The sequence below is a fragment of the Marmota flaviventris genome, chromosome 8 (assembly GCF_047511675.1).
Source record: "Marmota flaviventris isolate mMarFla1 chromosome 8, mMarFla1.hap1, whole genome shotgun sequence".
NCBI lineage: Eukaryota > Metazoa > Chordata > Mammalia > Rodentia > Sciuridae > Marmota > Marmota flaviventris.
Genome location: NC_092505.1, coordinates 64,767,686 through 64,787,869, shown reverse-complemented (window position 1 = coordinate 64,787,869; position 20,184 = coordinate 64,767,686). Strand labels below are relative to the sequence as shown.

Below are 20,184 nucleotides of genomic sequence, written 5' to 3'. Positions count from 1 at the left end.
AGGGGCCATGAGTCAAGGATTGCAGAACACCTCTAGGTGTTTGAAATGGCAAAGAAATGGACTCCCCTGCAGCCTCCAGAAGGAATCCTGCCCTGCTGACACCTTGATTTTAACCACATAAAACATGTTTTATTGTTTCAACATCCAGAACTGTAAGATAATCAATTTTTATTGTTTAATGCCACTAGATATGTGATAATCAGTTACAGAAGTGGTAGAAAACCAATATACACTGCAATACCTTCCAAACTGATCTACAGATTCAATATGATCTTTATCAAAGCCCCATCTGGCTTATTTACAGAAATTGACAAGTGAATCCTAAAATTCATATAAAAATGCAAGGGTCCTTAGTAGCCAAAATGATCTAGGAAAAAGAACAAAGAGGACTCATATTTCCTGATAACAAAAGTTATTGTGAAGCTATATTAGCCAAGACTCTGAGACTGACATAAAGAAAGATATATAGACCAATGGAATAAAATTGAGAGTTCAAAAATAAACTCTTATATTTATGGTCAATTTTTGACAAGAATACCAAGATAATTCACTGGACAAAATATTGTTTTCAACAAATGGTGCTCGGACAACCAGATATCCACATGAAAAAGAATGACATTGTGCCCCTACCTCATACCATATACAAAATTAACTCAAAGAGGACCAAGCACCTAAATGTAAGAGCCAAAACTGTAAAACTTCTAGGAAAAAAAAAAAAACAATGGTGTAAATTTTTGTGGCCTGGTATTAGGCAATAGTCTCTTAGACCACAAAAGCACAAGTAATATAAGAAAAAATAAATAAATTGAACTTTATAAAAACAAGAAATTTTATGCTTAAAAAACTATCAAAGGATTGATAATACATCCTACAGAATAGGAAAAAATATTTGCAAACCACATATCTTCTAAGAGTGTAATATCTAGACTATATAAAAAATTCCTACAACTCAATTGTAAAAAGATAATAGGGTAAAGGGAAAAAAATCATCAAAGGATTTAAGTTGGTATTTCTCCAAAGAAGATTTACAAATGGCCAATAATTATATAAAAAGATGCTCAACAACATCATTTCCCATTAGGGAAGTGCAAATCAAAACTACAAAGAGATGTCATACCCAAAAGACTGGCTATAATAAAAAATTTTAATGGAAAAGAAAAGTTGGCAAGGATGTAGAGAAATTGGAACCCTCATCCATGCAAAAGAGTTCTTACTACATAGCCTTTATGGCAAACAGTTTGGGAAAAGAGTTAAATACAGAGTTACCTCATACACAGCTATTCACTCCTAGGTATACACCCAAACAAACTGAAAACATATCCACAGAAAAATGGTGTACAGCAATGTTTGTAGCAGTGTTATTCACATTAGCTAGCAAGTGGAAACAACAAAAACATCCATCTAGTGAAAATAAATAAATGAAATGTAGTATGCTGCCACTTACACAGCTAAACCCTAAAGATCGGCAAGAGGTGATAGGGGACTAAGAAAGACACAAGAGGACTGGGGATATAGCTCAGTTGGTAGAGTGTTTGCCTCACATGCACAAGGCCATGGGCTCAATCCCCAGCATTGAAAACACACACACACACAGACACACACACACACACAAACATGTACAAAGAGAAAGCTGGGACCAGGTGGAACACTGACCTCTGATGGAGGAACAGTGTCCCAGAGCTAGCACAGCACATTTTTTATATAGGTTTTACCATTAAAAGGTTATTTGTGGGAAAGTTTCTGCAAAGCAGGCAGGCTTGCAAACCACAGCACTTGCAAGATATTGTGGTTATCTTGTTATGCTCAGAACTCTGTTCTGGGCAGCTGGTATCTGAACTCAGGGTTAAGACTATAATTCCATGTCTTTACACAGGACTTCCTCAGGGCATCATCATAGCTCCTGGGCAATCTTGTCCTACACCTTTGCACAGAAAGTTCACAGAACAAAGCATAGCCACAGCTCTAAGGCAGTCAAAGACCATGGTCTAAACCACTGCTCTTCAGAGTAGTATATACACACAATGAATATTATTCAGCCATAAAAGACTGAATGAATACTGACTGATGGATGCTATAACATGGATAAGCCTTGGCAAACATTATGCTAAGTGAAAGAAGTAGTCAAAATAGTTCATATGCAGTATGATTTCATTTATACAAAAGGTCCATAATAGGCAAATTTATAGAAACAGAAAGTATATTAGTGATTGCCATGGACTGGAAAGGAGGGAAGGAGGAGTTACTGCTGATGTGAACAGGCTTTCTTTGGGGGTGATGAAAATGTTCTGCAATCAGATAATGGTGATAGTTGTACAACTTTGTGAGCATATTAAAACTCATTGAATAGGTGTGCTTTATAGGGTGAAATTTACAATATGTGAATTATATCTGAAAAATAATAAATTATTGAGCTATTAAATGAATGGTACATGTACCTGGGAATGGAATCGCTGGTTCATATGGTAACTCTAACTTCTCGAGAGATGTGAAATTGTTTTCCAAAGTTACAGTACCATTTTACATTCCTATTGGTGATGTATCAGGGTTCCAATTTCCCTATATCCAAAGGTCCGTTTTTTAAAAAATGTTTTTTAGTTGTTAATGTACTTTTATTTTATTTATACATGGTACTGAGAATCAAACCCAGTGCTTCACACATGCTAGGCAAGCACTCTACTACTGAACTATAACCCCAGCCCCCAAAGACCTATTTTAAAGAGATCCTATCAGACAAATCTGCAATAGATTGCTTGGCAAACAAATGTAAAATGCTGAAGTTTTCACTGTCTTAGAAGCATATATGTGCTTGTTTGCAGGTTTCAGAGAAAATCCATTGATGGAAGCTTTGGTTCCAATGATGGTAAGAAAAAAAATCCCTAGTTTTAATTCGGAATGATGTTGAATAGCGTGATAACATCCTTTTTGTGCTATGTTAGACTCTCTGCCTTTTGCAATTTACAAACCCTCCCTTGATTCCTATCCCACATAGTCTAATCTTTAGTCTTTCTGCAGAAGCAGAGCCAGTGAGAATTGATTTTGTAGCTGATAATTATTGAGACATGGAGCTCACACTAAAAACCTTAACTTGGAGGGTCACTTGTATTCACAGACCTTCTGTCAGCCCTCATCTTTTAAAAGCATTTCTTCTTTTCCTAGAAATAATTGTTCATATCTATCTTGTTCCAAAACTGATTTGGGAACAACAGTAAGAATTTATTGTGTCAACTCTAATAAAGAGTTTACATTTCCTAGATTGAGGTAGAAGCTTTTTTGTTTGTTTACTAGGTTTCTAGAAAACCAAAATGTTTGAGATTAGTCAAGTATAATAAAGAATATGATAATTGGGGGTAATCCAGAGTGATTAAATATGGAACCATCATTATCTGCCCTTTCCTCCAATCTAAGAATTTGAACAAAGGAATTCAGTTGCCTGATCATCTTATCAAAAGTTTAAAAAGTTTAAAAGTATTCATTTTTGAAAAGCCTAAATCAGGATAAGTTACTCAGTGCTGATAAAGTATTTGGTGCTGAGTAAGAATCTGAAAGAAGAGATGATGAAGTGGGAAGCGAACTTTTAAGTCACAGATAGTAGATGTTTTGTTCTGTATCTGCCCCACTTAATGAGTCCACAGGAATCTTAGAAAGATACAAATTCGCCCTGCAACCACCCAGCAGGACCATTTCTCCCTCTGCTGGAAGGCTTGCTTTTCTTTTTAATCTTCATCTTCCTTAAAGTCAGCATGTCTATTTTTCCAGCCTTGCAGGCACTTTGTTTTAATGAACAACTGCCAATATAAAAGACTGTGCAGAAGAAGACCTACTCTCATAGCTCTAAATGCCAAGTGCTGTTTTCTCTTTTATTTACAAAATGTTTCAGTAAATTTATCTTCTTCTGAATCTTATCTTTTTCTTATAATGATAGGTTTTGCTATTAGTTTAGGTCTAATCAAACTTGGGACTAAGTCCAGTTGGATGGATTTCATTGGGAATGGATGGCATTTTTTATTGTACAAGTGCCTTTTTTTTTTTTGTTTTTTCATTGTGATAATAATTAAAGGAATTCATGTTCCAGTTTCTTGAACAATAAAGCATAAATAGGCAGTATTGATATTTGAACCAGATCATTGTCCAAGATCAAGAAGGCTCTAAAAATTAGCTAAGAGGTACAGACAACCTTCAGGGACAAGCAGAAACAAATGAGTGACCAAAAATAATGAAGCTACATCATTAAGATCTACCTGACTGCAAAGAACAAAAACTGTAACCACAACAAAATAATGCCTCAAACACACTAAAACAATTTGAGGTTCCTTTACCTGGAAGGTGAGCAGAGCCATGGGGTTCAGGATTGAAGGAGTCCAGTGGCTTTGGTCCACTTCCCTGTCATTCCCTCAACTCTGTTTGGCTCCAAGGACTGGTGGGGAAGAAGCGTCTAGGCTCACACCCCTACCTGCCAACTGAGGAGGGAGGGCATTTTTCCGAAGTCCCTCCCCAGCAACTTTCTCATGTTTCACTGATCTTCAGGGAAACATACTGTTAAACTAGTCACTGCAAGGAAAAGGTCTACGTACACATCACACAGACTCACTTTTAGAATTAGAAGGAGATCCTCTAAGACTAGGGTTTTTCAAAATCAACATTATTGACATGATGAGCCAGATAAGCCTTTGTCATTGGGGTTCTTCTATACATGGTAGGATGTTTAACAGCATCCTTCAGCCTTCCTGTTAGATTCCAGAGTACATTTCCTCCTTTTTACAACTGAAAATGTCTCCAGATCCTACCAAATATTCTCTTGAGACAATAGTGACCCCCTTCTCCTGCTTGAGAATCCCTAACCTAACACATCCGCTGCCAGGCACAGGTGAGAATGCTTGGATGAAATGCCAGCTTGAGGCATAGAGAATAGGAGCCTTTGTAATATAGGGAAGCTTTTGGAAAATTGGCACCACCTCCAGTGTCCCATGACCACTTGCAAGCCAAGACCAATTTGTTTAAATCAAGAGCAGGAAAAGACAAGCTCTTCTGGAGGGAAGAGCCAGTGAGTGACTGGGACAGAGCTTGAGAAGTCAGCCAGGAGAGAGAGTCAAAGGCAAGTCAGGAAGATCAGAAAGTTAATGTGAGACAGCCGTGGGAGGGACCTTTGGAGAAGCACAAGGAAACAGAAATGTCTTTCTCTCCTGAGGTCAGGATCAGTGTGACATAGGGCACAGAAGTTCTCTGCAGCTCAGAGCTACAGGAAATGTTCTGAGGGATGGAGGCCAGAGAAAATGCTAGGAGAGCTTCTGAAAGGGGAACTGGGATGGTATCACACAGAGATTCAAGACTCACAGGCATCCCACACCTCCGTGGAGCTAAACATCAAGAGAACTTTAGTATAATGCTTCCGCCCTAGGTTTGATTGAGGTGAAGGAAATGCAGCCAGGTGCTATATAAGCTGCCAAATGGCAGTGGCTCTGTCTTGTTAGGTAATGATAGAAGGGCTGCATCCGAAAATCTGCTGGCTACTCTGAATTTGTAGTTTAACTAAGTTTTATTTGAAAAATAAAAAATGTTGGCTCCAACTCTACTAAACAAGCAAATGGATTTCTTTCATACTTCATGGAATGAAGAAGATGAGACTCCGGAACCTGGGTGGGGTGGAAACAGCTGGTAAAGAGCCGACCTGGAAGAGACTTTTTTGTCATGGTCGGAATAGCTGGACAGTGGATTCTTGAGTCCTCACTTCATAAAGGAAAGGGCTTTGTGTTTTTGATCTGAGGGACACTGGGTAAGGCTCTGTGCTTTGGAGCATTTCCTCCACTGGCTCTATCAGTGGAGAAACCTCAAATTTCAAATACTTATTAAAGAGCCTCTATAGAAACTCAGTTGCCAACGGAGAAGAGAGAGAATGAAGCCTTCCTTGCAGGACTCCTTATGGTTGAGCCACGAACCACAGGGGCAATGTTAAGTGGAGGTTACTTTCTCAAGTGAGAGAGATGACAAGCCCAACAAGATAGTAGATTTAAGAAGCAGTGGTCAACTGTTAGTCCATTTTCTGTCTGTATGAACAAGCTGTGTTACTAACGTAGACCAAACACGTTTGTCTCTTTCCACAATGAATAACAATAAATTATGCCCCTTGTGGCGGTTCTCCAAATACTCACAGTCACCTGATAGTCATAAGCCAGGAAAATACAAATTCTATTATTCCAATCTTAATTTCTAATATCCACACACTCACGTCACACATCATACTTCACACAATGATATGTAAAAGGTCACAGAGAGAGTTAAGAAAGGATTCAGGCAGCCACAGGGTTACAGGATGCTGAGCCAAGAACACAAGCAGAGAGAGAGATGAATGCGGAGTCAAAGAGTCACTAGAGGTAGTTAGATAAGTTTAAGAACCAAAGAATTTGTTCAGGGTGCAGAGCTGTCAAAACACAGGAACTTATTCTAGGCCAAGGTCCAGATGGGCAGCAGTTTCACAATATCAGCTTGAGATGTCAGCTTGCAGTGGGCCATGCATGATCATCCCGGGCAATAGAAATGGCCATTTGTTAAATCCCAAAGACAGAGATTCAGCGGTCTGTCACTGTGGCGATTTTCCTGGGCAAGGCTTATGATGAGTGACCGACCAGGTGATGGGATCAGGATGCTGCCATATACACTCTTGAGGGGGCTCTTCACATATGGGTCTCCAAATATGAGTTTGATATGCCCATGCATCCATATATGCTTCTGATTATTTTCATAAGTTCAAAGGTGGTCATTTTTTTATTGCCGTGATTAATTTATTTATCAGTTTGTGTCTCATGGTTGTGCCAGGCAGATAGTGGTTGTTTACTTGTACAAACAAGGTATGGAATCATTCCACCTTAGCACTTAAACTCAACATGGAGTAACTCAAGTTTAGGCACAGCCTGAAAATTGTTGTTCTGTAATCATGGAGCAACTCAGAGCAGAGCAAAGCCTGCTCTCCACAGGGTCACTATTACAGAATATCTGAGGCTAAAAATTTGTAAACAAAAGAGGTTATTTAACTCATGGTTTTAGAGGCTGAAAGTATAAGATCAAGCAGCCCCATGTGTTCAGCCCCTGGTGAGGGCCCCCTTGGCTGCACCACAGCTTGACAGAGGAAGTAGATAGACCATGTGCAAAAGGAGTCACATGACAACACAGGAACCTGAAGAGATTCGAAGCCCAGGCTTGCTCTTTTATTTGCTCTCTTGGGAACTAACTAGGGTCCTGTAAGAACTTTATTAATCCCCTGATCCAATTACCTTGCACAAGGGCCCACCTCTCAACATTGCCACACTGGGGACCAGACTTCTAATACATAAACCTTGAAGGATACACTGAAGCCATATTCAAACCATGGCACTGACCAAACTGTGTCTTGGATAGAGTCATTATTTAATAAGCTACTTATCAAAGAGCAGGGTCCGATGGGGATAAGACAAAGAGCATGTTGAGTTTGGGGAACTCAAGGAACAAAACCATCATCAGCCTGCCTGGAAATGGGTTTCAAATTCTAGTCCTGATCTCTACTCTTTTTCAAAATTTCTTTGACTCCCCCCCCCCATTTTTTCCTCTATGGAAGTTTTAATTTTATATCTCTCTGTAAAGATTAATGGTTCTCTTCAAGTCTTCTTCAACTTTTGAAACAAAACATGAGACTAGTTGGAGTAGTAGCCTATTGGTATAAAGATAACATTTCCTGATGGCTAGTTCACATCATTTCTGACTCTCTTCAGTTTCCAATCTCCTGACTCTTCACAGAAGAAAGGGGCAGGACAACTATAAATATGAAGTCCCTGAAAGACCCAAACATGCCCAACTGGAAATGAATTTCTTCTTTTCACATAGGGCATTTAGGATAAAAAGGAGACAGATGGCAAGAGGCTCATGCTCAGAGAAAAAATATACCCAAACAAGTGTCTTCATTAAGATGTGTTCATTCACAATCTTATGTCTGCTATTCCCATCCAGAACATTTTGATCTGTCCTGTAAACTGTTATCTTGTGTTTAATTCTGCTTTTTAAATGCTGTACAGTTTAAAATATAAATATGACCATGATTACACTTTGAAGTTTAGAAGGATATGCTTTGACTTTTTGCATTCTTAAAAGGCCTTAGACATAAGGAAAATTAACAGAATTTTGTTATTCACCTTGGTTGATCTCATATTTAAAATTGTGCATGGATAAACCCATAGAGTCACTCATTTTTATATCTGGCAGTTGTACTGTACACAACAACCTTGGTGTTCCTATCCATGACAGAAGCCATGATATTGCAGTTGCCTCCAAGTGAACAGGGCCAGCAACTAAACCAAAATCAGAGCGTGCTCAATTAGGAGCCAGTGCAGAGCACAGACATCAGTGGTTCATCCAAGTCTGTAAAGACCTATACAGCTGACTTTTTCATTTTAATGTAGTTGTTACCTGACAAAACTGGTGATCCTTATTTGTTCCCTTGCTTTGATTTTAGTTTTTGGCTTTTCTTTCTTTTTTAAAAATATTTTTTAGTTGTAGGTGGACACACAATATCTTTATTTATTTTTATGTAGTGCTGAGGATCAAGCCCAGTGCCTCACACATGTGAGGCAAATATAACCCAGCCCTGTTTCTTTTTTGATTACACATCCCAGAACAGGTTGAAACCTTCCCAGGAACATTTCAACCTCCTACCACAGAAGAACTTAGGCATTTTTCTGTGCACACTTCCACTTGTTCCATATCCCACTAACACTGAAAGTCTAACGGTTTCCCATGTCATTCTTTATGTACTATTTGCACAAGTAATAACTTTTCAAAATTATCTTTTAAACAAAATATATAGGTTAATGGTTAAAAACAGGAAGCTTAAACTTTAAAGGCTAATATAAAAATACTGAGGGAAATGTAAAAGACTACAACATCATCTAAGCATGAGACCACAGCAGGGGTTTATCTTTAGACTCTGGCAATAAACTAGACAGAAAAAAAAGGAGCACTGTGGCCTTACCCTACAGGGAATCATTGACAAGACACACCAGCCAATCTAAACAGCAAAAGTTGTTCTTACTTTTTAAAAATAGGAGTTTATTAAAGTGGAGATACAAAGGAACCACAGCCTCCTTAAAAAATATTCTCAGACACTATGTGAAAGTAACATGTTTGTTGCCAGTTATTCATAGTTTGAAGGAAAATATCTGTACTTTTTCAATTAAGAGCCTAAGTTTGGGGATATATATATACGATGATATATTATTCACCTTTTAAAAGGAGATACTACCATTTTTTACATGATTCTGTGGATGAACCAAGAGGATCTTCTGCTAAATTATATAATCTAGACAAAAAGAAAACACTGTATGATTTTACTTATATGTGAAATCTAGAACAGACAACACATTGAATAAGACATAGAAACAGTGAGTAGACTTGCAGACTTGTATTTATGTAGGACGAATGAGTCTAATGTACAGGAGGACTCTAGTTAATAGTATTGTATCCTATATTAAAACTTTTTTCTAAGAGGGTGGTTTTTAGGTGCTCTTACAATAAAAAAGAAGTAACTATGAAAGGTGATGGATATGTTAATTTGCTTTCCTATAGTAACCATTTCACTATGCATATTTCTATCAAAATAAGTTAAACATCTTAAATATATACAATAAAAATGAACCTCAAAAAAAAAGAAGATAAAGCCTGGGGTTGTGACTCAGTGGTAGTGCACTTGCCTGGCACGTGTGTGGCACTGAGTTCGAAACTTAGTACCACATATAAATAAATAAAGGTCTATCAACAATTAAAAAAATTTAAATTAAAAGGAAGGTAAATTTTAACACTTTAGCACTCACCATCCTCTGTCTAAGTGACCGGGCAAACTGTTCCTTCTGTACCTCCATTTTATCATCTTTAAAATGATGATAATAAGAGTACCTACATCTATAGGTTGTTGAAAAGTCAAAGGACTAAATTCTTGGGGAGAACTTAAAAGAGTGTCTAGTACATTAAGTTTCCAATAAACAGCATCCAGTAGAAGTAGTAGCAGCAATAATAGCAATAAAAGCATTAGGAGCTACAGCAGTACTAGGGGGTGGTAATTGTGGTGGTACTTGTCAATAGTAGCAGTAGCAGAAGCACAACAAAGCTCTGTGCTATAACTATGGCCAAATCTGCCCTCCATCAAAAAAAGGAAGACAAATTGCACAGAGCATCTTCACTTAACATTTATTGTGCTCAAAAGATTTGCTCCCTCATACTTAAGAGACTGAAGGTAAACTACTTTTGTTTGTTTGCCTCAAACTTGGGTGAAAAGCATTGGTGGTATTGATGCTGTGTTGCATATGTATGGGTTAGCCCAAGGAAGGTCAAGAACTTTCTTTCTCTAAATAATAAACATATCAAGCTTACTAAGAACGCCAGGGAACATGCACTCTAAGGGTCAAAGTCTACATTCTGCGAGCTCTGGGAACAACCTTGCCTGCCAAGAACACTTGCATTAGCAAAAAGCCTTGCAGTTCAGCCAGCTCTTAGCTAAGACACCAAAGGAAAACGGGTCTCCAACTACATTAGATTTGTTTCTCATCACCTAGCTAAAAGTTTGGAACCTTAACATTGAATTATTTTTCTTCCTGGAGGAAACAAACGGGTACACAAAGAGTTAAAAAAAAAATCAAACCTACAAAGTGGGTATTGAATATTTTTACGACCCACCAAAGGAAATGAAATTTGAAAGTTGGATGAAGAAAGTTGACTGACAACTAGGAAATATTTGAGGCTTTAGGTTCTTTTACATGTGTTGTGCATGGAAGTTATAATAAATTAAATTTTCATTGAAGACACAGAAATGTATTTATAGTAAGGATATTTTAGAATATTCTCTACTAAGTTTCTTCACTTAAAACATATATCCTGGAAGAAATGTAAGACGCTGACCAGTGGGCTGGGGGTTCTACTCACTAGTAGAGCATTTGCATAGCATGTGCAAGACCCTGGGTTTAATCTCCAGCACTGGAGAGAGAGAAAAGGAGAGACAGAGACATAGACAAACTGGTTAATTGATTCACAGACTCTCTTTATCTGTCATGTGACACCAGCAATTTCACCTCTCAGAAAGGAATTTGTTGACATCCCCATCAGCCTGACATTATCCAGATCCCTGGCAGAGTTCAGAAGGCAGTGAAGATATGTTTTCATGAAATTCCATAGGTGATGCGGCTCTTGCAAACATTGTGGCACTAAGTCAGATTCCGAGATCCTGCCTGGATGCCTGCTAGTTCATAGATCTCATCCTCTCGGTTCAGTTTGGTTTAATTCTCAGAAAGGCATAAACTTAAAGGGATAGCATCTTGCCTAATAGCCATTAAGAAGAAGTCTGGGAAATATTTTTCTCTGGTGCTTATGATGAGGTGGCTCCAGAAAAATCCCTAGATTCTCAGAGCAATGAGTTCACTCTCCCTGACTCTAGGAGTCTTTATTTCACTGGAAATTTTTGAGGAGCATTATCTGAGTCTATTTTTCTCTTACTATCAAAACCAGTTGACTACAAACACACCTATTTTGCCTCCAGTCTATTCCTCAAAGAACTAGAAAAGTCAAAGGACTAAATTCTTGGGGAGAACTTAAAAAAGTTTCTAGTACAGTAAGTTTCCAGTAAACAGCAGCCAGTAGAAGTATAGCCACACTGCCACAGTCTCCATGTCCTGAGTTCATGTTGTCAGCACTTACTGCTGCAGTGAGTGCAGTAACTTCCATCTTACCTGGATTTCCTGACTATAGTTAGGGAACTGCTAAATGGTATAACAATGAACCTCCAAACTACTATGACTTAACAGTACTAGTTTATCTCTGGTATTTCTGTTCGGTGGTAGCCTTCCTCCCAGTGATTCCAGACCCAGGATACTATGCTTCTGCAATACTGTAAGGCAGGAGTCATCAATTTTTTTTTTTTTTTGTAATGAGTCAAATAATAAATATGTCAAGCTTTCTAGGTCATATACTCTAAGTTGCAACTATTCAACCAGCCATTGTAGCACAAGAGCAACCATATTTATATTCAAACAAGGGTAGCTGTGTTTCACTAGAACTTTAGAATTGAATACTGAAATTCGAATTTCATATAATTTTCATCTGCCATGAAATATTATTCTTATTTTGATCTTTCCCCCAAACATTTAAAAACGTAAAAACCATTCTTGGTTTAAGAGCCATATAAAAGCAGCTAGTAGGCTAGATTTGGCCTAAGGACTACAATTTGGTGACTTTCAGAGTAAAAAGAAAATTATATCTAAAATACTGTGATCTGGATTAGAGCTACTTAGAGTTGCATTGTTTTGTGTTAGCAGCTAGACATAAAATGTTTGCCTGTTTGATTTTTTTTCACAGGATCTGGAAACATGGCGGTGTCACATCCCATTGCTGCTAGCACACCTGAAGGGAGGAGCAATTATGGGACAATAGGTATTTCCTATGATGAGCCTATTGGTGGAACTGTTTCCTGATCCTGCATAGATTAACATACAAATGGCATTCCAGCCACTAAGAACCATGATCATGGGCAAGTCAGTCTCCTATGAAATAGTCTTTTATTTATAAGAGGAGTCGGTTAGATAATCTGGAAGCGTCCTTCCAGCTCTAAGTTTCTGAAGTTCTCTTGTTCCATTTCTTGGTTCTGCTAGACACACCTGAATCTGTTCCCTATAATGGTTTCCATCAACTCCCAAGGCCTACTAGGGACTTTTACATACTCAGCCCCAGTTTAGGGTATGAAAGATGTGTCACAGCGAGCCTGACATCAATTGATCAGTCATTGCATTCTCAGGTTTCAGTGGAGTAAGGGCAGTGGGAAAACTGAGGCAGCTTGGCAGGTGAACCATGGCGGTAGCCTGACAGCCCTCCATTTTGGCTACCTTCACAACTGAGCCTGCTCAGTGCCACCCAGTCATTCCTGTGGCAAACCCAGCACCAATTAAGCTGCCTCAAAAGAACAGAATCACTGTTCCTGCCTTGTGAGCTGGAGCCCACTGAGCACCCTGCCCCTTCTAGGATACCCATGGGCCTGTCAAAGATGCTCCTTAAAATGTCCATGTCCAGGAACTGGTAGTCCTGTGTTCCTACCCTGTTATTCTGTAACTTTGAGCATGTGGGCTCAGTGTAGGCTGTTTATTTTTAGTTCTGTAAGAACAGGATTTTTTTTTAAGCCATCTGACAGAAGAAATAAAACGGAAGGTAGGCTCCGCTCATGTGCGCAAGCTGCACAAATCCCATCTGCTCTGGGAAACATTCATGGGAACAGAAGAATCCTTCTGCCTGAGAATGTTGTTCTCTTTATATAATCATAGATATGGCATGTGGGGGATTTCTGTGTATAAATACTTTATCCATGAGAAATACATAGCTGCAGGGTACGTGTGTGCTTACTCATCTTTATGGTAGATGCTACACATAACTATAAGCATATATATGTTTATATATTTGTTTTCACATTTTAAAATATGAGACATGCAATAAAAGCACAGTGTTATTTTTGTATCCAAATTGTTAATAGAGCAGATGTCTTTATATTCTAAAACATATTCAGCCCTGAAGATAGACAAGCTAAATATAAAAATAGAAGAGAAAGCTAAATGTCCATTGGGAAGGTATGAGGGAAAGAGCATGCCTCATGGGCAAGGAGTGATTTTTGACCAATATGGTACTTTCTAGAATGAGTCAGCACTGTGCTTTATACAGAGAAATGGACTTCATAGGGGTCCTTGGCTCCTAAAGGCTAGTGAGTTTTCTGTTTCAGATGAGTCGAGCTCCAGCCCTGGAAGGCAGATGTCCCCCTCTGATGGTGGGCAGCCATGCCATTCAGACACAGACAGCTCCGTGGAAGAGAGTGACTTTGACACCATGCCAGATATTGAGAGTGACAAAAACGTCATCCGGACAAAGGTACCTCTTCTGTCTGGCCACGCTTTTTAAGAGGGCAAGAAAGTTCAACTATAGAATAAACTTCACCAGTACCTCGGTTTCCTTCAAGAAAATGAAATTTCCTAGAAAGTTCAGTTAAAACATAAGTACATAATCAAGGCAATACGTTGTTCATTAACACTTTTTTGAGGGGAAAATGTGAGCAATTAAAGATAGAGCATTAAACACTCTCAGGATCTGAGGTGGCTAACTGTGGACAAGAAGGGATGAAGGGATTCAACCAGAGGGAAAGATCCATTAGAGGGGCGGACCTGCAACAGTTCCCAGTTTCTACACATAGCGTCTTTCAGGAGTAAAGTTTATTACTTTCTGCCATATATTTATCATATTGTACCAGTAAAAGATATGAACATAATCATACAGTTTCAAACTTTTATAATTCAACAACCATGTGGTGTATAGCTCTAAAAGCTGGGAAATCAATACTCAACATATAAGAAGCCTCCAGACACCTAATCATGGTTCCCATCAGCCAGTTCTTAATATTTCAAGAAAATATAAGGATTTTTATTGAAGTATCCTTGGAAAGAAAAATTAAAATAAAAGTCTTGTTGAATAATTTAAATTCTTAGGGAAGGATTTAATTGAAATTTGTCTGTCTCCCTGTTTTATGCAAGGAAATCCAGGTACAGATTTGTGTTCTCTTTTTCTTTGGTATCTCAGATGTTCCTTTATCTGTCAGATCTGTCCAGGAAGGACCGGAGAATTGTCAGCAAAAAATATAAGATTTATTTTTGGTAAGTGGATGACCCGTAGGACCATGGTTCCCTAAATAAAATCAAACTCCTTAAATTTAAGTTCTTTGTAAAAACTGCAACCCTTATGTCACAAGTTAATGTTTAATGAGGCACAGGGATAGGCAATGATGCCACAAGCTAATGATAAATAGACCTGTGGTGGTCATACTCATGGATGCAGCCTCCCACCCAGCCAAAAGGCTGAGCAACCAGGCCAGGGCTCCTCCTCCCCTGAGAAAGGCCCAGGCCCTCTTGTGAAGCAACCCTTCCCATTCTTTTCTACTGAAGAATGCCCTATGTCCTTGAACACAGACATTACTGAGAAAACAGGGACAATGGGGCCACATAGAATTTCCTAGAGGGACCATCATTATGGAACTAAGAGTTATCTAAGAGAGCTACACCCTTGGCGTGCAGTCACTAGTCCATTACTTGCACTCTGATCACTTTTAATCTAATGGCATCCATTTTCAGCCATTTCACTGCTGTGACAAAAAGACCTGACAAGAACAATTTTAGAGGAGAAAAAGTTTACTTGGGGCTTATAATTTTAGAAGTCTCTGTTCAAAGATAGCCAACTCCATTACTCTGTGCCCGAGGTGAAGCAGAACATCATGGCAGAAGAGTTTGGTGGAGGAGAATAGCTCAGGACACGGCCACCAGGAAGCAGAGAGAGAAACTAAGCTCAGCTCACAAAATATATACTCCAAAGGCATTCCCCCAGGAGCCCCCTTCTTCAGCCATACCCTACATGCCTAAAGTCACCATCCAGTTAATCCTTATCAGAGAGTTAATGCACTGATTATCTTAAAGCTTTCATAACCCAATCATTTCACCTCTAAATTTTCTTGCATTGTCTTGCACATGAGCTTTTGAGGGACACCTCATATCTAAACCATAACAGCATCCTAAAAATTTAGGCTTTCTTATGCAGTTGAACCAGAAGCAAATTTTATACTATTTTGCAAATGGTTGTATAAAGAGGAAAGGGAAAAGACTAATATTTGTTAGGTGCCAATCATTAGCCTTTAAATATATCATTTAAGTTAATATTTTCACAAGCTAATGATAAATAGACCTCCCCTTTAGTCAAGATATTGTGTACCAAATGGAAAGAAGAGAAGAGAAAAACTAGAGAAACAGGAGCCACATATCAGCTTCTAGGTGTTTTTGCAAGTTATAGAGGTTTTTGTTTGTTTGTTTGTTTGTTTTTAACTGAGCAAAGATTCTGTTCTTAACTTGGAAATGTCTGTCTGCGGTTCTTTCTGCCTGCTTAGGAACATCATCACCATCGCTGTGTTTTATGCACTGCCTGTGATCCAGTTGGTCATCACCTACCAGACAGTAAGTGCTGCCTCTAGCCCCAGAATCTCAGGAAAGTCTTCACTGTGACCTACCAGAAAGGTGTAACTTGGAATCAGTTCAAGAATTACTTTTCCATTTGGGTTCCAGTTGGACTTCTCCATTGCCTGATTTTTACCAGGTTTCAATCTCTTTCCCAACTGTTTGGTCACAAAGGAACCTTGGACTTTTTATATTGTTTTGTCTACCAACTTGAAATTATTACCTTGCACTCATTCACTTATAATATTTACCAATTGCTTCTGTTATTTTCCAGTCTGAGCTCTCTGATCATCATGGATTAAGGAGTAAAGTTTCAAACCATAACAAAGAAATCTGATATCTATTTTAACCCATGCTTTCTCATGGAGGTTAAATAGATTTTGTACAATGAAAAACAGCTTCATGAAGCTAGAAAAATATTAAAACAAAAAGAAAATGTAAAATGTAAACAAAAAAAAGTTAAACATCAAATAAAGACAATGTCAAAACAGCTTGAGAATTCCCACTGCTTCTTCACAGAACCCGAGGGTCTAAATCACTTACATGTGAGAATTTAATTTGGAGTCCAGGTAACTTTAAGTGTGAATTCTCCAGAATTTGAGGCACATGAGAAAGCCACTGTAGAACAGCACAGGGCTGAAGACATTTCTGTTGCAGTGGCTCTTAAACTTTGCTGTGCATTAAAATTGCTTGGGATACTTTTAAAAATCCCAGTGTCTAGGCTAGGCCCCAGGAAGATCAGGGTATCAGTGGTACTAGGTATCAATGTTGTTTAAACCCCTACTGATTCCAAAGTACAGCCATGTTTGAGAGCTAATGGTCTAAAAATATTTAGTTCATTCCATACTTGTTACATAATGAGGGCAAGGACTTTATGAGGTTTGAAAAAACACTGTTTATAATGTAAATATTCTCTGCATACTTTGGGGCCCCTGTGAGAAAACACAGCTGTGGCCGTGCTGTGGCTTGGGTAGGTTCTTGATAGATGGCGATAAATATGGACAGCAGAATGCACACAAGTCTACCTGCTAATGGCGGTTATCACTTCCACCCAGAGAATGGGGCTACTCCATATTCCCCAGCATTTATAAAGAAAATGGGGCCTCGAAAGGCAGACTTAGAAAGCAGGTGCCAATGATAGTATTCTTTCTTAGTCCTTTTATTATGATAACAAAGGACCTACACTTGGCTGAATTCCATCTTGAGGCCACTTAGTGAGGCACATAGAATGTCTGCATTCAAAGCACAATGGTACTGGACCTGGAAGGGCACACCTATAATCCCAGTTACTCAGGAGGCTGAGGAAGGAGGATTACAAATTCGAGGATAGCCTCAGAAAATTAGCAAGGCTCTAGGCAACTTAGTGAGACACTGACTCAAAAATTAAAAAGAACTGGGATGTGGCTCAGTGGTAAAGCATGTTTGAATTCATCCCCCAATTTAAAAAAAAAAAAAAAAAGCACAATGCTAACATTTATGGGAAACATGCCTGTGATATGCAACAGTGGTAAAGAATGATCCAACCCTAACAAGGAAAGCTCACCTTATACACAGTAAGCCACTGACAGGACATGGCTGGGAGTCCCGTCTGCTCTTTGTGACTTCAGGTGGGGCTCGGAGGATGGAGAAAAACCACATTTCCTCTTCTCATACTTGATTTTACAGGTGGTAAATGTCACTGGCAACCAGGACATCTGCTACTACAACTTCCTCTGTGCTCACCCCTTGGGCGTCCTGAGGTAAACCCAGTCCTCTGGTTGCTCATGAGGCATGTAGAGGTTCCTTTCTGTCTAATGTGGTTTCAGTTTTCAAAAACATTAAAAGCAACTGTGGAAAACTACTCCAATTAGGGTAAAGAGGAACTAAACCCAGTGGTTAACAGCAGGTATGCTTCTCATTCCTGAGAGCCCTCCGGCCACATTCCTAAAATCACCTGCTGAGAAGCAGGCATCAGTGTTTTTGAAAAGGTCAGGTCCCTAGTTGTCATGGCATGAGCTCATGGACGTGAGCTGGCAGCCTGTGGTCTCATTCAGTCTATCCAAAAACTCACGAGATACATGCTCATTGCCAGCATTTTTTAGATGAAGATGCTTAGGCATAGCCACGTAGGAACTTGCTGAAGCTCCCTCAGCTGTTAGTGTGTGAGGACCTCACCCCAGGCCTGCAGCCATCATGGCTGATCTCTAGCTAGAACTTGATGACAAGGAAAGAACACTTTTCTGGAGGTTGGCTAAATCAGCTTTCGTTTCCTGATATAAAGCTGTTGGCTGTGATTGGCCAACATTTATCCTTAAGTTCACAGTTAGTGAATATGCTGTATAACTTGAATATTGCTACAAACTTGGGTCAGCTTTCTTTCCTAGGACTTATACTTTGCTGTGCCATGGAGACAAGAAGAGATGGGGCCAGTGTTAGGGATGCTGAGCGGGCATTCCTGAAAGGGAACAGACATATTATCATAAGCTAAATAAGCATCTTAAAATGAAGGAGCTAGGTTAAAGAGGATTTTCTATGACTTTCCAATCCTGAAATCTTAAGGACAGGTTGGTGGTAAAAATGCCGAGCTCACTCATTTGTGCATTCATTCATTTTCTGAATTCTCTTGATAACCTTCACCCTCGTGGTTTCTCGCTCATCCCTTAGTGCCTTCAACAATATTCTGAGTAACCTGGGCCATGTGCTTCTGGGCTTCCTCTTCCTGCTTATAGTCTTGCGCCGGGACATTCTCCATCGAAGAGCCCTGGAAGCCAAGGACATCTTCGCTATGGTGAGGACAGGGTGGGCAAATCAGAGGTAGGAGCTGGGAATAACCATGATTCCAGACAGGATCTGCAAAGGGGAGGGACATCTGGCTTGATGAGCTGCTTGAGGCCAAAAGCCTAGGCTTTCACATTCTGGGGCACATCACTAACCAGTGTCCTCCTTTTGACCTACCTTTTTCTTTTTTCAGGAGTACGGGATTCCCAAACACTTTGGTCTCTTCTACGCTATGGGCATTGCACTGATGATGGAAGGAGTGCTTAGTGCTTGTTACCATGTCTGTCCTAATTACTCCAATTTCCAGTTTGGTAATTAGAATTTATAACAACTACAAAGATTTGAGTTCTAGGAGTCTTATTCTGGGACGTTTCCAAAAATGCTCAACTCAACTTGCAGGAATTAAAAGTCATTTTGTGTGAGGTGAAGTGATCTGAGAGCACCTAACACAAAGTGTTATTTCCACATTTTACCACTTTTCCTTTACACCATGTTTTAGACTAGAAAACACTTGATGCTGAATGATAATCCCATGGAGAGATCTAAAGGAAGACAATGGGCTAAGCATTAGGCAGCAAGTCATGGAGAATCCATCAACAGACTTCTGGAATAACTTGGTGTAATTTAGCAGTTAAACTGCTCTGGAGTAAAAATAATAGAAAACCCAGTTCAGATTGGGTTGAGTAATAAGGACACCTAATAGCACATTCAAAGTACAGAGGTAGAAAGGGTTTATGGTTGACGAATCTGTTGACTATGTTTCCATTTTTCTATGAAATCCCTTTGGTTGTACCCAGCCAATATGTTGGTTTTATACTGTGATTAACTTCACTCATGGTGGCAAAAGTAGTTAGAGCAGGTGCTGGTTTCACATCACCATTCCCCAAGTCCAGAGGGGCTTTCAAGCTGACTTCTAGGGGCCATCATTGAAGAACAAGGAAACTTCAAGAAACCCCCAGAGAATGTCTCTTACACCTCAAGAGCCCACTCCTGAATTATTCCCTAAATCCTGGTTAGCTCAGGCCTGGGTTGCTACACCAGTCAGCAAAGGAGTTGGGATTTCCTTAGACTAATCAGACCCATCCCTGGAACCAAGGGCAGGATTAGCTTTCCTGAAGCCAAGGGGCTGGAAGCATGTTTATTTCTAAATTGAAAGGGCTAAAAACTGAGTCAGTATTGAGGCTGTTACAAGAGGAGGAAGGGAGGAGTTGAGCTGGTAACCAATTAGCAATGTCCTCCACATTCCAGGGTAAGGATATTTAAAATAGTCATTTTTATATTTCTTCTCTGGCCTCCTGCTGTTAGAACACCACCATAATTCTGTTATATTTAAATATTTTAAATTAGAAAGCCTTTTTAGTAGAAATAACTACAGAGAACAATATCATTCACCACT

At 39.2% G+C, this 20,184-nt stretch overlaps 2 protein-coding genes across 7 annotated transcripts in view; one reads left to right on the top strand and one right to left on the bottom strand.

Moving 5' to 3' along the window:
* Positions 1 to 20,184, bottom strand: part of LOC114093381 (basic helix-loop-helix domain-containing protein USF3) — a 233,341-nt gene that overhangs the window by 131,225 nt on the left and 81,932 nt on the right. The window lies entirely within an intron of this gene.
* Sidt1 (SID1 transmembrane family member 1) overlaps positions 1 to 20,184 on the top strand; it is a 78,906-nt gene that overhangs the window by 44,107 nt on the left and 14,615 nt on the right. For all 6 annotated transcript variants that reach the window (XM_027936058.2, XM_027936057.2, XM_027936055.2 and 3 more), the window contains 8 exons: positions 2,817 to 2,860; positions 12,361 to 12,435; positions 13,766 to 13,911; positions 14,614 to 14,687; positions 15,965 to 16,031; positions 17,697 to 17,770; positions 18,675 to 18,798; positions 18,982 to 19,099. In XM_027936058.2, the coding sequence (XP_027791859.2) occupies positions 2,817 to 2,860; positions 12,361 to 12,435; positions 13,766 to 13,911; positions 14,614 to 14,687; positions 15,965 to 16,031; positions 17,697 to 17,770; positions 18,675 to 18,798; positions 18,982 to 19,099 (722 nt within the window). The remainder of the gene's footprint in view (positions 1 to 2,816; positions 2,861 to 12,360; positions 12,436 to 13,765; positions 13,912 to 14,613; positions 14,688 to 15,964; positions 16,032 to 17,696; positions 17,771 to 18,674; positions 18,799 to 18,981; positions 19,100 to 20,184) is intronic.